The sequence below is a fragment of the Mustela putorius genome, unplaced genomic scaffold (assembly GCF_011764305.1).
Source record: "Mustela putorius furo isolate JIRA1106 unplaced genomic scaffold, ASM1176430v1.1 tig00000698_pilon_pilon_pilon, whole genome shotgun sequence".
NCBI lineage: Eukaryota > Metazoa > Chordata > Mammalia > Carnivora > Mustelidae > Mustela > Mustela putorius.
Window position 1 is genome coordinate 1278292 of NW_025421449.1, and position 16410 is coordinate 1294701.

The 16410-nt window shown below is 53.9% G+C and overlaps 1 protein-coding gene across 2 annotated transcripts in view; it reads left to right on the top strand.

The window, feature by feature from the left end:
* The window catches only part of TSPAN15 (tetraspanin 15), a 48916-nt gene extending 35954 nt beyond the window's left edge, over positions 1-12962 (top strand). Inside the window, exons 4-8 of one of the 2 annotated variants that reach the window (XM_045083447.1) lie at positions 3551-3646; positions 6039-6155; positions 10117-10164; positions 11552-11668; positions 12146-12962. In XM_045083447.1, the coding sequence (XP_044939382.1) occupies positions 3551-3646; positions 6039-6155; positions 10117-10164; positions 11552-11668; positions 12146-12295 (528 nt within the window). In that variant the 3' untranslated portion in view covers positions 12296-12962. The remainder of the gene's footprint in view (positions 1-3550; positions 3647-6038; positions 6156-10116; positions 10165-11551; positions 11669-12145) is intronic. The other variant, XM_045083448.1, reaches the window with a different exon arrangement.
* The last annotated feature ends 3448 nt before the right edge of the window (positions 12963-16410 follow it).

Consider the following 16410-nt stretch of genomic DNA (forward strand, 5'->3'; position numbering starts at 1 on the left):
GGTGCTGGGTTGTGGTTGGTACATCTGTACCCCCAACCCAGACCTTCTGGACTCTACCTTCCCTCCACTGCCAAGGCAAGGGTGAGGAGTGGCCTCTTTCCTGGCCTTGATCAGAGGATGCTGGGGTCACAGCCAAGCGGGGGAGCCCCCTTCACATTGTGAGAACTGGGCTGGTATTGGTGTCAGCGGGGACCCCTGTAGCGTTGGGTTTCAGGGTGAGAGCCGCAGAAGGTCCATCTCTGGAGGCCAGGAGGGAGGCTCCCAGGGCCCTCCTCCCCCTGCTCCTCAGCCTCGGGAGTGGGGGGCCTGCATGCCCCACCCCCTTGATTCCTCATTCATCTAAAAACACTAAGCACCTCTCCTGGAAGCTATGCCCAGAGGCTTTGGAGAGCTTTAGAATTAGATTTAGAAGAAAGAATTAGAAAGGACAGTTCTTTGCAGCTTGCCTCCAGTGGTTTAAACAGTGTACTCTGAAAATCCTGTGGCCTTTAATGTTTGCTTACCCTTTGCTGAGTTTAGTTTTAGCCCAGGCCATGTGGACCCTGAAGCTCTGCCAGCCCTGGAGGAGGGTGGGCGGGAGGGGGGTGTTGTGGGGGGTGGTTTTCCTGCACTAGCTGGAGCTGGCCCTGCTGCTGTGAGCTTGTTTTGAGCAGGCAGAGATGGCACTGGGAGTTTGGTCTCAGGGTAGGGGAGGAACAGAGGAATGAGGATTCCCTACTGCACCCCACAGTCCCGCAGAATGTAGCTGAGCACAGCCGAGCACTTCACAGTTAAATTCATGAGCTGGGCAGCTTGCTTGCCTCACTGGAGTTTCTCATCTCTCCTCAGCCCCATCATGGCACAAGGACCACCTAAGTTTCCTCGCATCTCTGGTATATACACGCGCGCACACACACGCACACACGCGCACACACATGTGAGAGCACACAAGAGCAAGCCTGATCCAGAGAGGTCCCTGAGGGGGCTGGGGAGCTGTTGCCCTCGGGCCTGGGGCCATCTGTTCCTCCTGCCCATTTGGAGGGGCCTCCAGCAGGGCCTCCCATCCCTGTAGGGGCCCAGCTCAGCTTACCAGATGGGAGGCCTGATTTTCACAGAGGCCTTTTTGGCATCAGCAGGTTTGGAAAGTACCCAGTGACTGAGTTGGTTTAGGGAGGATGGTCAGAGCTGCTTACCGAAGAGGGGGCGAGAACCTTTCCTCGTTGGGCCACTGGGCATTCCCTGTGCTGACCCTGCCCTGGGCCTCCTGCCCTCATCCCCAGGCCCCTCAACCCCCGCCCCGCCCTGGGGGAAGTCCAGATAATCTGTCATGCAGGGGAGGGGCCGGGAGGTGGCCACTGGGCTGGGGTGGGTGCAGAGGGACATGGAGGACTTGGACTGTGTCTGCAATGCCCCGAGAGTCAGCTGCAACAAGCTGACACACCCCTTATGCATGTGACCCTGACCATGGCATTCCCCCCACCCCCACCTCTGTACAGCCGTGGACCCCCTCCCGCATGCCATTCAATGCCATGAATTTGTTCCCTTGCCCTACCCTGGATGGTGGATTGACCCCCCAATCCTCATGTCCTGTTTCTTAGATGCCCCAACTGTGCTCCTGCTGGCTGGCCTGTCCCCTCATCCCCTAGAAGAGTGGGCACCCCAGATTGGAAAGCCTTCATGACCTGAGGGTCTCTGAGTAGGGTAGGCCTGAGGCCGTGGGGTCCCTGACCTGCCCAGGTTGTGCAACCAGCAGGCTCCTGCCCTGGGATCAGTGTGGGACTGAGGGCTGGCAAATTAGCGGTCTTTCATGGGGGAGACGGCCTGCCCCTGCCCCCGTGCCCCCCCACACTGGATGCTGATGTCAGGTTTTGGGGTCCCCAGTCTATTTCTGAGCGGCTGATCTTCATCAGCAGAGGGTTGTCCTCCTGGCCACAGAGATAGGTCTCCCCGAGCCCGTCTCCTTTGTTGCCTTGACTGAGCAGGGTGAGTGTCAGGAAGGAGGTGGCTGAGGTACCCTTTGTTCCTCTCTCTTCCTGATACTGGAGATGGTTTGGGGAGAGGACCCCGCACTGGGAGTTTGCCACCTTGCTCCTAGCATTTCTCTGCCAACGACTGGCGGGGCCACCTTGGTCAGCTTACCTCTCCTGGCTGCAGGTGTTTGTGAGGGGTCTGAGGCCACGGGCTGGTTCTTCCTTGGGAGGCCGCTTCCACCTCAGGAAGCCTTTTGGACAAGACCTGAGGCCTTGGTTTCCCTTGGGATTAGCCATCTTCCAGTGATGTATATGACGGTTATGGAGTGGTACTGGAGGGTATATGTCTCCTGGAAGGAGAGGAAGATCTATAATACCATGGCCTACCATGTGCCTGGCCCCTTGCTAAGCACATTTGTAGCTTTAGTTTATCTAAACTGAAATCTCTCCCAGGCAGAGGTTGTGCTCCGCATTTGGCAGGGAAGGAAGTGGAGGCTTGGCGGCTAAATGAGGCGTCTGAGGCCTGGGTGGCTGCTGGAACTGTTCTTGACCATGGGCCTTGACGGCCCCTCTCAGTCTTGTCTCTGACCCTCAGAGCTGGGAGTTATCACAAAGATAGGCCTGCAGGTTTGGTTCACAAGTGGGAAACTGAGGCTCAGAGAGGGCAGGTGGTGGTGGGGCCTGCAGTGGCAGAACCAGGCCTGGAACCCAGGGCCCTGTTTCCCCAGTGGCGCCTGCAGGCGCCTCCCCCGGGGATCGTCTGGCTCCAGAGCCAAGAATGCCCCCTTTGTACCAGCACAATCTCTGGAGATCCACGGGCCTCCCTGTGCTGAAAGCCCCGATTGTCGCTGGGAGCATGGGGCTGGGCTGCCCACCCTCCCACCCCCACCCCTTCCCGCTGTGGGGCCTTTTGTGCTCCTGGATTTCAGCACAACAGCCTGGCTGTTGATCCAGAAGGCCCAGTGTGACCGGGAGAAGGCGATGTGCCAGCGCCCCTCCCGGTGGGGAGCGTCCCCGCCCGAGGCGGCAACTGGGCCTTGTCGTTCAGCACCGAGCCCTGCCGCATGAAGAGTGGCCCACTGGGGAAGTCAGGAGAGCTGATTTCCAGTCCCGGCCAGGCCCCTAACCAGCCTGCCATGCCCTGGGAGAATCAGGCCCCCTCTCTGGGCCTCAGTTTCCTTATCCATGACACAAGAGTTTGGATAGCTGAGAAGAGCAGAGAGGGGGTCTGGAGGACAGTCTCAGCTCGGGCCGGTCTTTGGGCAGTGGAAAGGGCGCCAGGCGGGGGCCCGGGCCAGCCAAGTCCCAGCTGGGTGTGGCTGCTTCCCCAGGCAGAGCCCCATCTCTTGGGGCCTGAGCTCTCTGATCTGTATAGGAAAGGGGGTGAATCATTCCTGCTCAGACATGGCAAAGGGACCCAGGCATCAGATGGGCGCCGGGGTCCGGAGAGGGTGTGTGGGCAGGAAGGTAGTGCAGGTGGGGTGGGGGCTACTTGGGCTTGTGAGCACTCTCTTCTAGTCCTGAGTTCTGGGAGCTCTTGGGTTGGACCTTGAGGGGGTCGGGGGTTGTCTGTTTCTTTCATAATGTCTCCATCGAAATAGACCATCGACTTTCTGAATGACAACATTCGAAGAGGAATCGAGAACTACTATGACGATCTGGACTTCAAAAACATCATGGACTTCGTTCAGAAGAAGGTGGGCCAGATGCTCTGGGTCAGAGATGCACCTGCCATGCCCTTTGCCCCCAGCTCGGGACCTCACTCAGGAGGGCAGGGGATAGGGAGCAGTGGCTTATCCATTCCCAAAGCAGGGCCTGGCCACGTTGGGAGGTAATGGCGGGGGCATGGATGGGCACCAAGGGTGGGGCTTGACCTTCTCAACCAGTCCTCTGTCCACGTGCCTGGCCCAGAAGTCCTTACGCTCCCTGCCTCCCTTTAATCACATACATATCCCCCCCACCATCAAAATAAATAAATATATAAATAATAAGGTCCACTCTAACTACAAGCTACCTTGCATGGTCCCAGGGTATACTTCTCCAGTGGCCTAAGATCCTCCTTCCTTGAGGGGATGGAGAAAGACCTCCAAGCTGCCCAGTTCAGAGACCTTTCTGCTGAGTCCCTTCAGTGATGGGGAGCTTACTCCCTGCACATCAGGGACAACCCTGAGCTAGAGAGCACTCTTCCCTGATTCCACTTCCCCCTGCACTGGGGAACAGAACATGACTTCCCCTTTTCCTCCATAACACTTCTTTCGGTGCAATGATCATCTTTTGGGGACATTGTCCCTCCCCCAAGAACCCCTGCATCTGTGACGTTATAATAATAGCAGTGGCAGACTGGCATTGCCCTTGATGGCTTCTGCATATCAGTCTCACTCAGGGTCTCATCAGAAGCAGGGGCTGGGTACCTGCCCCTAGACTGTGGTGAGCACTGCCGCCGTGTTCTCCTAGGCAATACTCAGCCCTGGTGGCGCTTCCTGGGACACAGTCTAGGGGGCTGCAGTGGGCCTGGTTCCTGGGCCTCGTCCCCAGGGGGAACCACATCTCCCCATGCCCATGGCCACCCGCAGTGGCCACTCCCTTGGCTCAGGCCTTCGCTGTAGTCACAACAGGTGCAGCTGCTGGGAAGCCCCATTCTGCCAAGGGTGTGTCGGCCAGCTCCAGCCGCTGGATGAAGTGTGATGTTTTTATTGGAACCAGTGTTCCCCTGGCTTGGGGATTTCATTTCTCCCAGGGTGGGATGGGGGGGGGCGGTGACTCATGCTCGGTGCCAGGCCCCAGGCTGTGTGCTTCACGTCAGGATACGTCAGTATCTTCAGCTCAGCTGTGCAAGGCCGGCAGGGCTCTTCCTGCTTGGTAGATGAGAATCTGAGGCCCCTAGAGGCTGGTCAACTTGCCCAAAGTCACACAGCTAAGAATGGGAGGATGAATATTTGATCTCTGGTCTCTTGACTCTTGAACGCAAAGCAAATGCCCTTTGAACCGCAGTTTGGGGAGGAACTGCTAGGTCCTAAGAACGGACAGCCAGAGGGCACTGTGGGGACAAGGGTGTCTTGTCTGGTTTGTGTTTCTCTGGGACCTGTGACCCTGTCACTCCCCTAGCTAACCTGCCATGACTCCCTATCACTCTGAATGCAATCCCGGCTCCCTACTTATCCTGGCTGACTAGGCTCCGTGTGGTATGGCTAGGGCCAGCCTCTCTACTTCATCCCTCCCCTCTTGCTCACCCTGCTCCCAACACATGAGCCTCTGCATGCTACTTACCCCCCTACAGCTCAGCCCGCATGTGCAGGGCCCATGCACTGTTGACTGGCTTTTTCCTGCTGTTCCAGTTTCAGATGAAATGTCATCTCTTCAGAGGGGCCTCTCCTGACCTCCCAACGCACAGCCGCCCCCCAGCTCCCCTCTCCTCCTTTCCCATGCCCCTGGCGCATGGCACTACCACTGACCTTTCCATGTAGTGGTTACTCCGTCTCCCCAACGGAGCCTGTCCCCGACGGCCGTGTCACTTTGGCTCACCCTTGTCACTCCAGTGCCCACCATCATGCCTGGCGCCTATCAGCCCCTCAGTGGAGTCACCACTTCCCAGGGTGCTGGCACCAGTGCAGGGGGAGAAGCTAAGCTAAGGGGAAAATGAGGGCCTCCTTGCCACCCCTTCAGTCTCGAGCCCGTGGCAGGACGTGAAGTGTGTGTTCTCTTGTGCTAAGAGCTGACGGGTGGCTGTGACATAGGGGCCTCAGGGCTATGGGCATCCATAGAATCCTAGTCTCTGGGACCTTCAAGGGTTGAGCAGTTGTCATGGGACATGAAAATGGGGATGTCAAGGGAGGACTTTCCCTCCAATATCTAGTCCCCCTTGCCCAGTAAATCTCCGAGAGGCTGCCCAGCCTTGGCTTGCATGCCTCTCCAGTGACGGGGTGCTCCCTACCTCTCGGGCAGCTGGCTGACAACTACCGCCTCCGGTTCCCCCCCTTCCCAGGTGACCCGATCAGAAACTGCAGGGTCTCCTGGTGGGTCCCCTTCCTGGTGTGCGCCCAGGGCCTCGATGGTGACGGCAGCCCCCTTCCCTGCTTGCTTTCCCCTCAGTTCAAGTGCTGTGGCGGGGAAGACTACCGGGATTGGAGCAAAAACCAGTACCATGACTGCAACACCCCGGGACCCCTGGCCTGCGGGGTTCCCTACACCTGCTGCGTCAGAAACACGGTACCCACCCCCACCCGTCAGATACTTCTCTCCCTTTAGGAACGGGGGCGGGCAGGAGGCAGTGGTCATTGCCAAGGCGTCCAGAGTCTCCAGGGCCATGGGAAGGGGTACATCTGGGGGTGGGGGCGGGGAAGGTCATCTTTGCTAGCCGCAATCATTACTATCTATTGAACATTTGCCATGTGCAGGTCTGTTTTAGGCTCTCTAGGCGTGGGAACTCACTTAGCTCCTTCCACAGCATCGTGGGGTCGATCCTTTTTTTTTATCCACTGCACAGATGAAGAAGTTGGAACACCAAAGCTTTAGGTGCCTGCCCGGCCCAGGATTGGCGGGGCTGGAATGAGATACAGGCTGCCATCGTGGGAGATGTGCTCCAGACCCTTACGTGGAGGCGGGGAGATGGGTCCCCACCAGGGAGGCCTCGCGGGGCGGCGGGCTCCTCAGCCCTCTCTGGGAGGCACCTGGGAAGGGGTGTGAGATGTTATGCCAGCCACAACCCCTCCCCAGCTGGAACCCCCCGCTCAGTGCTGTCACCTCCACGGCCACTTGGGAGCCTGGTCCTCTGTAGTCACCACTTACAAAGGACGGGCATCGTCGGTCCTCTGTGTTTAACTTACGTCTATTGAAACCGCCTGGTTTCTGGACTGGAATGAGGTGGCAAGCTTCGCAATTACTCATGCCCTGAACAGTCATGGAAAATTTCTTTTTGAACATCTCTACCATTCTGTGCCCACTCCTGGATTCTGTAAACCAAGCAGCTGCCAGTGAGGGTGGGGGGACCCCCCGCATGAGTCAGGGAGCCAGGGCCAAGTGCACCAGCCCTAAAAAAGCCTGGGCCTGGAGGGAAGGTTTGTTTGGGAATTTTAGCTGCCATTTTAGGGTAACTTTCTGGGAAGGAGGGTATGCTGGTGAAGGACCCAGCCTTTTCAGAGAAGCCCATGGGGGGTGATTCTGAACTTCATCACCTTCATCACATAGGGCAGACATAGGGCAGTGACACCTGAATGCCCAAGGCAAGCTGTCCAGATCAAGCCCTATGTATATTCATTCATTCAATGGATGTTTGTTGAGGACCTACTATGTGCCATGTGATTCTAGGCTCTGGGGGTGCAGGAAATACATGGAGGACCTTCTGCCTGCATGGAACTGATGTTCTAGTCAGGAAGACTGAGGAAATCAAGCAATAAGGGACAGATAGGATGCTTGAAGGTAGTAAAGGCTAAGGAGAAAAAGCAGGGGTGTGGAAGACTGCAACTTCAGACACTGAGAACGTAGGTTCTCAGTAAAACCCTGAAGGAAGTAAAGGGAGAGGCCAGATATATCTGGAGGATGGGCATTCCTGGCAAAGAGAACAGCAAGTGCAAAGGCCCTGAGGTGGGAATTGCCCTGGTGTGTTGCAGAAACAGCATAGCTTCAGCTGGAGCAGAAAAGTAGCAAATTAAGTCAGGGAGGACCCAAGTATCCTGAAGGCATGGTCAGGACTTTGGTATTCCCGTGAGTGCCTGGGAGTCAAATGAAGGACTTTGGTAGCTGAGTGGCAGATCTGACTGAGGCCTTACCTCAGGGTCACTCTGACAGCTGTGAAGGGCAGAGGTAGACATGGGGAGTCTGGTTAGGAGCTGGCACAGTGGTCCATGTCAGGTCAGACTGTCAGGGAAGTAGATCCTGAGATCCTGGGGCAAGCAGGGTTTGTAGGAGGAATCAACCAGCTGGGTATCCAGTGTGGCTCCAGTCTGGGTCCCACAGCCTGAGAACCAGGGGAACGGATGGTGTATTTACTGTCCAAAGGCTAGCAGGCTCAAGAGCCAGGAAGGACCAGTGCTTCAGCTTAGGTCTGCAGCTAGTCAGGCAGGAAGAACTCCCTGTTACTTGGGGGAGGGGCAGAAGAATTCCCTGTTACCTGGCCTTCAACTGATTGGTCGAAGCCCACCATTATAGGGAGAGTAATCTGCCTTACTCAGTTTACTGATTTAATGTTAATCTCATTGAAAGGCATCCTCACAGAAACACCCAGAATAATGTTTGACCAAGAATCTGGGCACCCCAAGGCCCAGCTAAGTTGACACCTAAAACAACAACCACATGTGACAATCACCACAAGGGACTGACAGCTAAGGCTCCTCCCAATTGTGCTTTCACATTTTGGGGGATTCTGGGAAGCTCCTCCCAGTGTCTCCCACACCAGAGGCTTAGTGGAGGTGGAAAAACTTGGTTCGATTCTGGCTTTGTTTTAAATACAAGCCAACAGGATTTGCAGATGGATCAGATGTAGGAGGCGGGGGAAAGAGAGAAATCAAGGGGAACACCAGGTTTTGGCCCAAGCCACAAGAAAAGACGGGGCTGCCATTGCCTGAGAGGGGACAGCAGGGAGGCAGGTCTACGGAGCCTCTGTGATTTTCCAGCAGGGAGGTCAAAAAGGCACTTGGATATAGGGGGCTGGAGTTTGGGGGAGAAGTCCAGGCCGGGAGTATAAGCACGGATTCCCCCTGCAGAGAAGTGGACCGTGAAGCTGGCGTCTGGATGGGACCATGAGGTGGGTTATCTCTGGTTCTCTCAAAATCCCACCATCATTTTGTCTAAATAGAAAAGAGGATGTTTCCTGCCTTCATAGAATGTGTGTACAAACGTATTTACTGTCCACTATTTCAGTTAGCCACAGATCTGAATGAACACACAGGAAATACATAGGAGAACAAAAACGAAATTTAAAAAAATCAGAAGCTAGAGTCTTGTGCTTGGTGGTTTAGAGCTTCCTGGCAGTCAGAGGAAAAAGGGAGATGTGCTCTGACCATTCAACAGAAGAAGGCAAACCAGTCCCTCCAGGAAAGTCACCCTTACACTCTAGCTCTCAGCTTTAAAGGGAATGTCTTCTACCTGGCTTCCCACAGAGGATTTGAAGCAACGGAGTTCACACAGGGTTATGAAACTTGTTTACACTGACTGATGTCCCCAAGACTTGGTATGGAAGGCAGTTTGCTGCTCCACTAAACAGTCTCTGACAGCTTGCCTCTGAACTCTTGTGTCCAATTTGTAGAGCTCTCCACTCGCTCATTTTTGGTAACCCTTTGGGGGCCTGTCCCTCCAGGGCTCTCTCTTCCCCTTCCCACTCACTTCCCAGACCTCCGATAGCCCAGCTCATCAGCCCTGGGCCAGAGCGAGAGGAAGCACGCATGAAGAGCCCTCATGAACTTTGCTGTGTCCATCTTTGGGCTGCTCAGGAGTCCTCTTCTTGACCTTGACCCTGTGCCAGATGGACGAGACTGCAGAGCAGCCTCAGAGCAGAGCTGCTGTCGGGGCCTGGGAAGCTTCAGCAGAGACTCTGGAGAGTTCGGTTCTGGGCACATCCAGGCAGACTTTACCTTTGGAAAGACCATGGATGCCTCTTATTACCCTCCTTGGAGGGGGCTCTCCTGGCAGGGGAGGTGATTTCGGAGGAGGGGTCTGGGCCTGAGGACAGGGACCCTGCCTCGAGGGCTGGGAAGCACCGTGCCATGTGGTTACTCCTCTACCCATATCGTCTACATACTTATTATGCTCATTGGGAGTCTCCCTTTCTAGAATGTAAGTTCTGTGAAGGCAAAGACTTTCCTTGGTTCTCATACATTCCCAACACCTAAGAACAGGGATTGGTACATAACGGGTGCCCAATTAATATTTGTTCAGTTGATGAATGGAAGAGCAGACACGTAGGGTAGAAAACACAGTTCCCGTCATTCTGTTATGCACCTGCTTCCCGGGCCTGACCCTCTCCATGGGCATTGCACGCAGCACCTAGAGGAACCACAAAACCTGAGCAGTGTTAAGTGGACCCTGGGTGGATTTGGGTCTGAGGGCACCTGGGGTACAGTCTAGGCGGAGGGAGGTTATTTTGCCTGTAGACCAGGTCCTGGGAAAAGGGGAGACAACAGTCCTTCGCAGTAAGCACGATGTAAGTGGCAGCTAATACCCATTTCTGTTTCAGACAGAAGTGATCAACACCATGTGCGGCTACAAAACCATTGACAAGGAGGTAATGTCTTTGCAGTCTCTTTCCTTGAGAAAAGTTGCTCTTCCTGTCCCATCCCCAGAGGGATGCGTAGGGTCCCTGGGCAGGGGGGTGGGGGGGCGGGCTCCTGGCTTGGAGTCGGGGACTGCCAGGGTTTTCCACCTGTGCCCAGACACAGAAGGACTCAGGGAGCCAAGAACCCCCCAGCTGGGAGAGCCTGCCTGGCTGTGTTTGCTGAGCACCTACTGTGGCCTGCCTGTGGGAGGTCACCAAGGCCTTGCCCATACTGTCACCCTACCCTGCATCCCCGTGTGCCCAGTCCTGCCCAGCCCAGCCTGCCTTAGCCCAGCACCCCGCTGGTGGTGCTGAGAAGGGAACTAAAAATCACGACGACTTGAGATGCCTGTGACTAGTGGTTCTCGAAGTGAGGTCCCCAAAACAGCAGTGACATTAGCCCGGGGAACTTGTTAGGCATACGTGTTTAGAAACGCAGGTGCTTCTGACCCCTATTTCTGTTGGAGAGTCGTGGACTAGCAGAGGTTCTCAAGCCAACAGACCCAAAGGCCAGATTTTATAATAATAATCTGGTAATGCCCTAGTTAATTATCTCGAAATTCACAGATAACATAATCTGCCTACACACCTAATTTCAGAACAAGTGACAGATCTGACATAAAAGGAGAAATAGAACAATTTGCGATCAGATAGCATATTGCACATGGAAATGCTCAGGCATTAGATACAACGGAGCACACCACAAAGCAGGGAAGGGTTTGCCCCACAGGGGCAGCTGGCACGTGGGAGGGGGAGCCATGCTGGTAAGGCCAACACCAGGGGCATTATTTTTGCCGAGGACCGAGGACCGGATCTTTAAAATGGCAGACAATTCTTGATAAAATTCCAAACCCAATATAATAATTCTTGAATGTATATTCTTTAGTAGTATTTCTGCAAAATTACATACAGTGTATATATGTGTGTGTGCTGTGTATCTGCACGTGGCAAAACCACGCAGAAAACACTTCGGTGTTTATGAGTCCCTGGAGTTGTCCTTTCGGCTCAGGTAATTCTGGATGGGTTTTCAGCCGTCTGGATGCCCCGGCCGACTTCTGAGAGGCAGGGGGGCAGGGCAGTTGTTTGTGGAGTCTGATTGTCCTTAGCTCCGCATCCCCCAAGTCCCCAAACCCAGCTGCCGTGCCAGCCACAAGTGCCACCATCATGTCCTCAGTACTCTCTAGGGGACGCTATCGCCACGGAGACCCAGTGGTCTGGAGCCATCTGCTCCTACTGCGTGTGAGAAACCGAGGCTCAGACAGGTTGAGGGACTTGTGTGGACGAGGAGCGAGCCCCGGGGCTGGGGCTAGGGCTCTGCCAGGCGAGCGGGTCAGCCAGGCTCCTCCTCCCCGAGCAGCGGCTCAGCGTGCAGGACGTCATCTACGTGCGGGGCTGCACCAACGCTGTGCTCATCTGGTTCATGGACAACTACACCATCATGGCGGGCCTCCTGCTGGGCATCCTGCTCCCCCAGGTGGGCTGCCCCCCCCCGCCCTGCCCCGCCCCTGTCCCGCCGGGGGTGGGAGCTGGAAGTGGAATGGTGGGCAAGGTGTCGGTTCAGAGAGGGCGACGAAGGCTCTCCTACCATCGGTCTGGGCTGGAGGGCCAGAAGGAGAGCACCAATGACAAGAGTTTGCTTATAGAGCTCTTCCAAGGGCTTCGTAGGCACCACCGTCTTCAATCCAGTGAGGTAGGTACTATTATCATGCCCATTTTGCAGAGGAGGAAACTGAGGCTTAGCAAGGTTAAGTGACTTGCCCAAGGTCCCCTTGATAATGAATGGCAGAGCCGGGGTGGAGACAGGAGTCCCAGAATGGTGGGGCCTCTGCTGATGGGGTACAGGGAGGGTCTCTGGGATTTCCTGGGAGGGTAGAGAAGGGCCCGGGCTGGGGGCTGCCAGAGCCACCCAGATCCCCAGCAGGGTCTCACCCGCCCTGCCCTTGTTCCTCAGTTCCTGGGGGTGCTGCTGACATTCCTGTACATCACCCGGGTGGAGGACATCATCATGGAGCACTCTGTCACCGACGGACTTCTGGGGCCAGGCGCCAAGCCCAGCGTGGAGGCGGCAGGCACGGGGTGCTGCATGTGCTACCCCAATTAGCGCCCCTGTCTGGACGGTGCCGGGACCGCACCGCTCCGGCCTCTGCGCAGCGGCTGGAAGGGACTGTGGATATTCTCCCTATATTGGCATTGGCCGGAACCACGGCTGTGTTGGCTCTGGTGGCCTGTTCAGGCCTCCCACGGCCACTGCCTCTCTGGGGGAGTGGAGCCCCTCCCCAGCTCTGAGGTCCTGTGCCTGCCCACCCTCCTTGGCGTGGGGATCAAGGGCACCGCTTCTCCAGGCCAGGCCGCTGGGGAAGGGGGTGCTCACTGCTCAGCTCAGGGCCTGTTTCATTTCTGGCAATGCCATGGCCTGTGGTGTTTATGCCCCTTTGAGGGTAATTTTGTAGTAATGCATAAGCGAGGACGGAAGAGACCATATGTGCTGTGTAGGGAAGGGTGTGTGTGTGGCCCCTTCAGGCCCCTGGAGTCCCTCAGCCACACCCCAGAGGCCAAGTTGGGCCCATCTCACAGCCTCCCAGGGACCTTGAGCCCTCCCCAAGACTGCTGCTTTGCTGACCCTGTTTTCTACCTGATTTTTGTAACATTCATTTTGTATACAGTTAACAGGAGTTTCTGACTAATCAAAGCTGGGTGGTTCGCCACACACCCCACTCTTGCCTCTCCAAGTCAGTTTATTAATCAAGCAATAAAGACATGATTTTTTATTATGGTGTTTCATTTGTGCTGTTTGGGTCAGGAGAGGGTGGGGAAGTCCTCCACTTGGGCTGGGAAACCCCTCATTGGTGCGAGAATTGAAGCGGGCACCCAGGGACCAAGATCTGGGATGGCTTGGGACCCTGCGGCCCAGGGGGGTGGGCAGCTGGCTGGAGGCTGCCTGCTCCGGGTTTGGAATGGCCTCTCCCATTCTCAGTGTTGCTTTTGACAGCCTGTCCTTCCTGCCAGGGATTCACCTGTGGGAAATCTCTGGAGGGGGCAAAGACAGCCACACCTATTTTACACACTGGGAAACTGAGGCAAAGCCACCAATGTTAAGAGGCTCCTCTTCTGGGAAGTGGGGCTGATGGGAACTAGGAAAGTCAGGGGTGTGGGAAGGAGCTGTGCCTGCAAACCCACCCACAGCTTTGGAACCTGAGAGGCTCTCTCTGACAGCACGCAGTGTTGGGGGTGGGGTGGTTCTTGGTTCTGGGGAATAGGTGGAAGAATTCACAATGCCCAACAAAGCTTGGTGCCCATCGCCCCCTGCTGGATATGGCGGGACCTGCATAGGTCGGCCCACCCAAGCTTTCCTGCCCCAAGACTTCCGGTCCCAGATTTCCTGGGAGGTTCTTAGTAGTCAGAACAATAGAAATAAACAGCAGGAGCCCCCAGACATGAAGAACTCGTCTGAGGGTATTAGGGAGCTGCCCATCACCCCCAGAAACTAAGTGGTCAGATGTTTGGTTGGTGGTGTGTAGGGACCTGAGTTGTCTGATGGGTGTGGGAAAGGACAGGAGAGGGGTTTGTCAAAGCACAGATTGACAACAGCAAACACATCCACGAGCGATCTCTGTGCTGGGAGCTCGTGTAGACATCTCACCGGCTCCTTTGAGTCTGTTATCACTCCGACTCAGTAACAGTGCGGTTATCACTCTCATTATGTCCATTTTATTGATGGAGAGACTGAGGCATGTTAAGGGACTTGCCCGAAGCACCTGGATGGCCGGTGACAAAGCCATGATGGGAACCCAGGTGGACTCTCCCTGGTGTTCGGTCCCTCTGTTCTATTGCCTCTGTCACCCTGTGCGGACACAGGTGTGCCACTGGGTGTGCAAAGCCCCGATGGTTGCTAGTGCAGCTGTCCCTGTACACGGTAGCCCCTGCAGTTGTTCCTGGAACCTCCTCCTGGTCCCCATTTTGACCTATCCACACAAGGCCAGGTTGCACTCTGCATCTAGCTGGTGGCCTCCCAGCTGTCTGGCTCTGGCTAATTCTCTGAGGATTCTCTCTGGGCAGAGAGGGGAGGCAGTTGCCTTTGGGGTGACAAGATGGCAGAGGCACTGAATAACTTTGGGACTGCCCTGAGTGTGTTTATCTGAAGTCATGTGACCCTGGAACCCAAACACCACTGGTCACCTTGTCCTCCCTCTTTCCTCCACCTTGTGCAGATACCCCCCTACCCAACACAGCCGCCAATGTGGGGCAGGGGTCATGGGTGTGTGGCCACAGATGGTTGAGCTCCATCCGACAATTTGCTCTTTTTCTTCCAAACCTCAGCCACTTACCTCTGCAGAAAGCAAAAGGGGACACACAGAGAGGAATTTTTCCATGCTGTGGTTGGGATGCTTCTATTGTACTTTCAGTGCTCATGGCCAACACCATCCTCCTGACCCCTCATCTCACAAGAATGGAAGACTGACCTTCCAGACGAATCCTTTTCCCTTACCTCGGTGCCTACAGAAAATGGCCACATTGTTGCAGCCCACAACAGTCCTGGAACTGGTGGAGATGTGTAGGCTTTAATTTCAGACTTTTTTGTTGTTATATAACTAGAAGAAAAACAAAACAATCAACTGCATTTGGGAAGACTGGCTTTGAATAAAAATTCCAAGTATGATATTCCCCAGACTTATTTTCTTAACAGTTTATTGAGGTGTACTCAACAGAAAATAAATCACACTTGGTTAAAGCGACAAACACAGCACGAAGGAAACCATCACCACAATCAAGATAATGAACGTGGCCATCACACTAAAAACATTTCCTCTTGCCCCCTGGGGATGCCTTCTTTATAGCCTTCCCCACCACACCCCTGAGGCAATCATGGGTCTGCTTTCCGTTTCTGTACAGTATTCTGTATAACATTTTATATCGGTGGATTTATACAGTGTGGGGTTTCTTCCACACGACATCATTATTTTGAGGTTTGCTCACTTTGGAGCACGTATCCATGGTACATTCCTTTTATCGCTCATCGATAGTCCATTGAATGGGCGTGCCATAGTTTATTTAACTATTCACCTACTGATGGGCATCTGTGTTGCTTTCAGGGTTTTGTTGTTGTTATTACAGATAAAGCTGCTGGGAACATTCAGGTACATGTCTTCATATAGACATACCCTTTCATTTCTCTTGGGTCAATATCTGGGAGTAGACTAGCCAAATCGTTCAGTTTACAAGAAACTGCCAAAATATTTTCCCAAGTGGTTGCATGATTTTCTATCTCCACCAGCCATGCTGGAGTCCCAGTTCCTCCATGTCTCGGCCAGTATTTGGTGTGAGTGCGTGATGATACCTCCTGGTGGTTTTAGTTGGCATTTCCTCAATAATTGACCATGTTGAATATCTTTTCATGGGTGTATTTGCCATCCACTAATTTCTTTGAAGTATCTGTTCAAATCTTTCTTTCAAAATTGTATTGTTAGTTTTCTTATTGAGGTTTGAGAATTCTTTCTCTAGTCTAGATACAAGTTCTTTAGCAGATAGATGATTTGCACGTATTTTCTCCCCATCTATGGCTTATCTTTGAATTCTCTGAACAGTGTTTTTCAAAAAGCAGAAGTTTTCAACTCGAGGAAATCCAATTTATCATTTTTTTTCTTTTGTGCATTGTGTTTTTGGTATCACATCTAAGAAATCTTTTTTTAAAAAGATTTTATTTATTTATTTGATTGATAGAAATCACAAGTAGGCAGAGAGGCAGGCAGAGAGAGAGGGGGAGGAAGCAGGCTCCCCACTGAGCAGAGAGCCCAATGCAGGGCTCCATCCCAGAACCCTGGGATCATGACCCTAGCCGAAGACAGAAGCCTCAACCTACTGAGCCACTCAGGTGACCCTCACATCTAAGAAATCTTTGCCAAACACGGGGTCACAAAGATTTTCTCTTATATTTTCTTTTAGAGGTTTTGTAATTATGTAAAACACTTCCATTTTGGTCAATGACCCATTTTTTAGTTAAATTTTTATATGGTGTGAGGTATGGATCAAAATTCATTTATTTGGTAGATGAATATCCATGTGTGGAGAGACAGTCCTTTCTCTACCAACTTGCCTTTGCTGAAAGTCAGCTGTCCACAGATGTTTAAGTTTGTTCTGGATTCTCTAGTCTGTTTCATTCACGGCTGAATAGAAAGTGTGGGAATAGATGTCCTTATCTTACTCCTGATCTTACGGTCA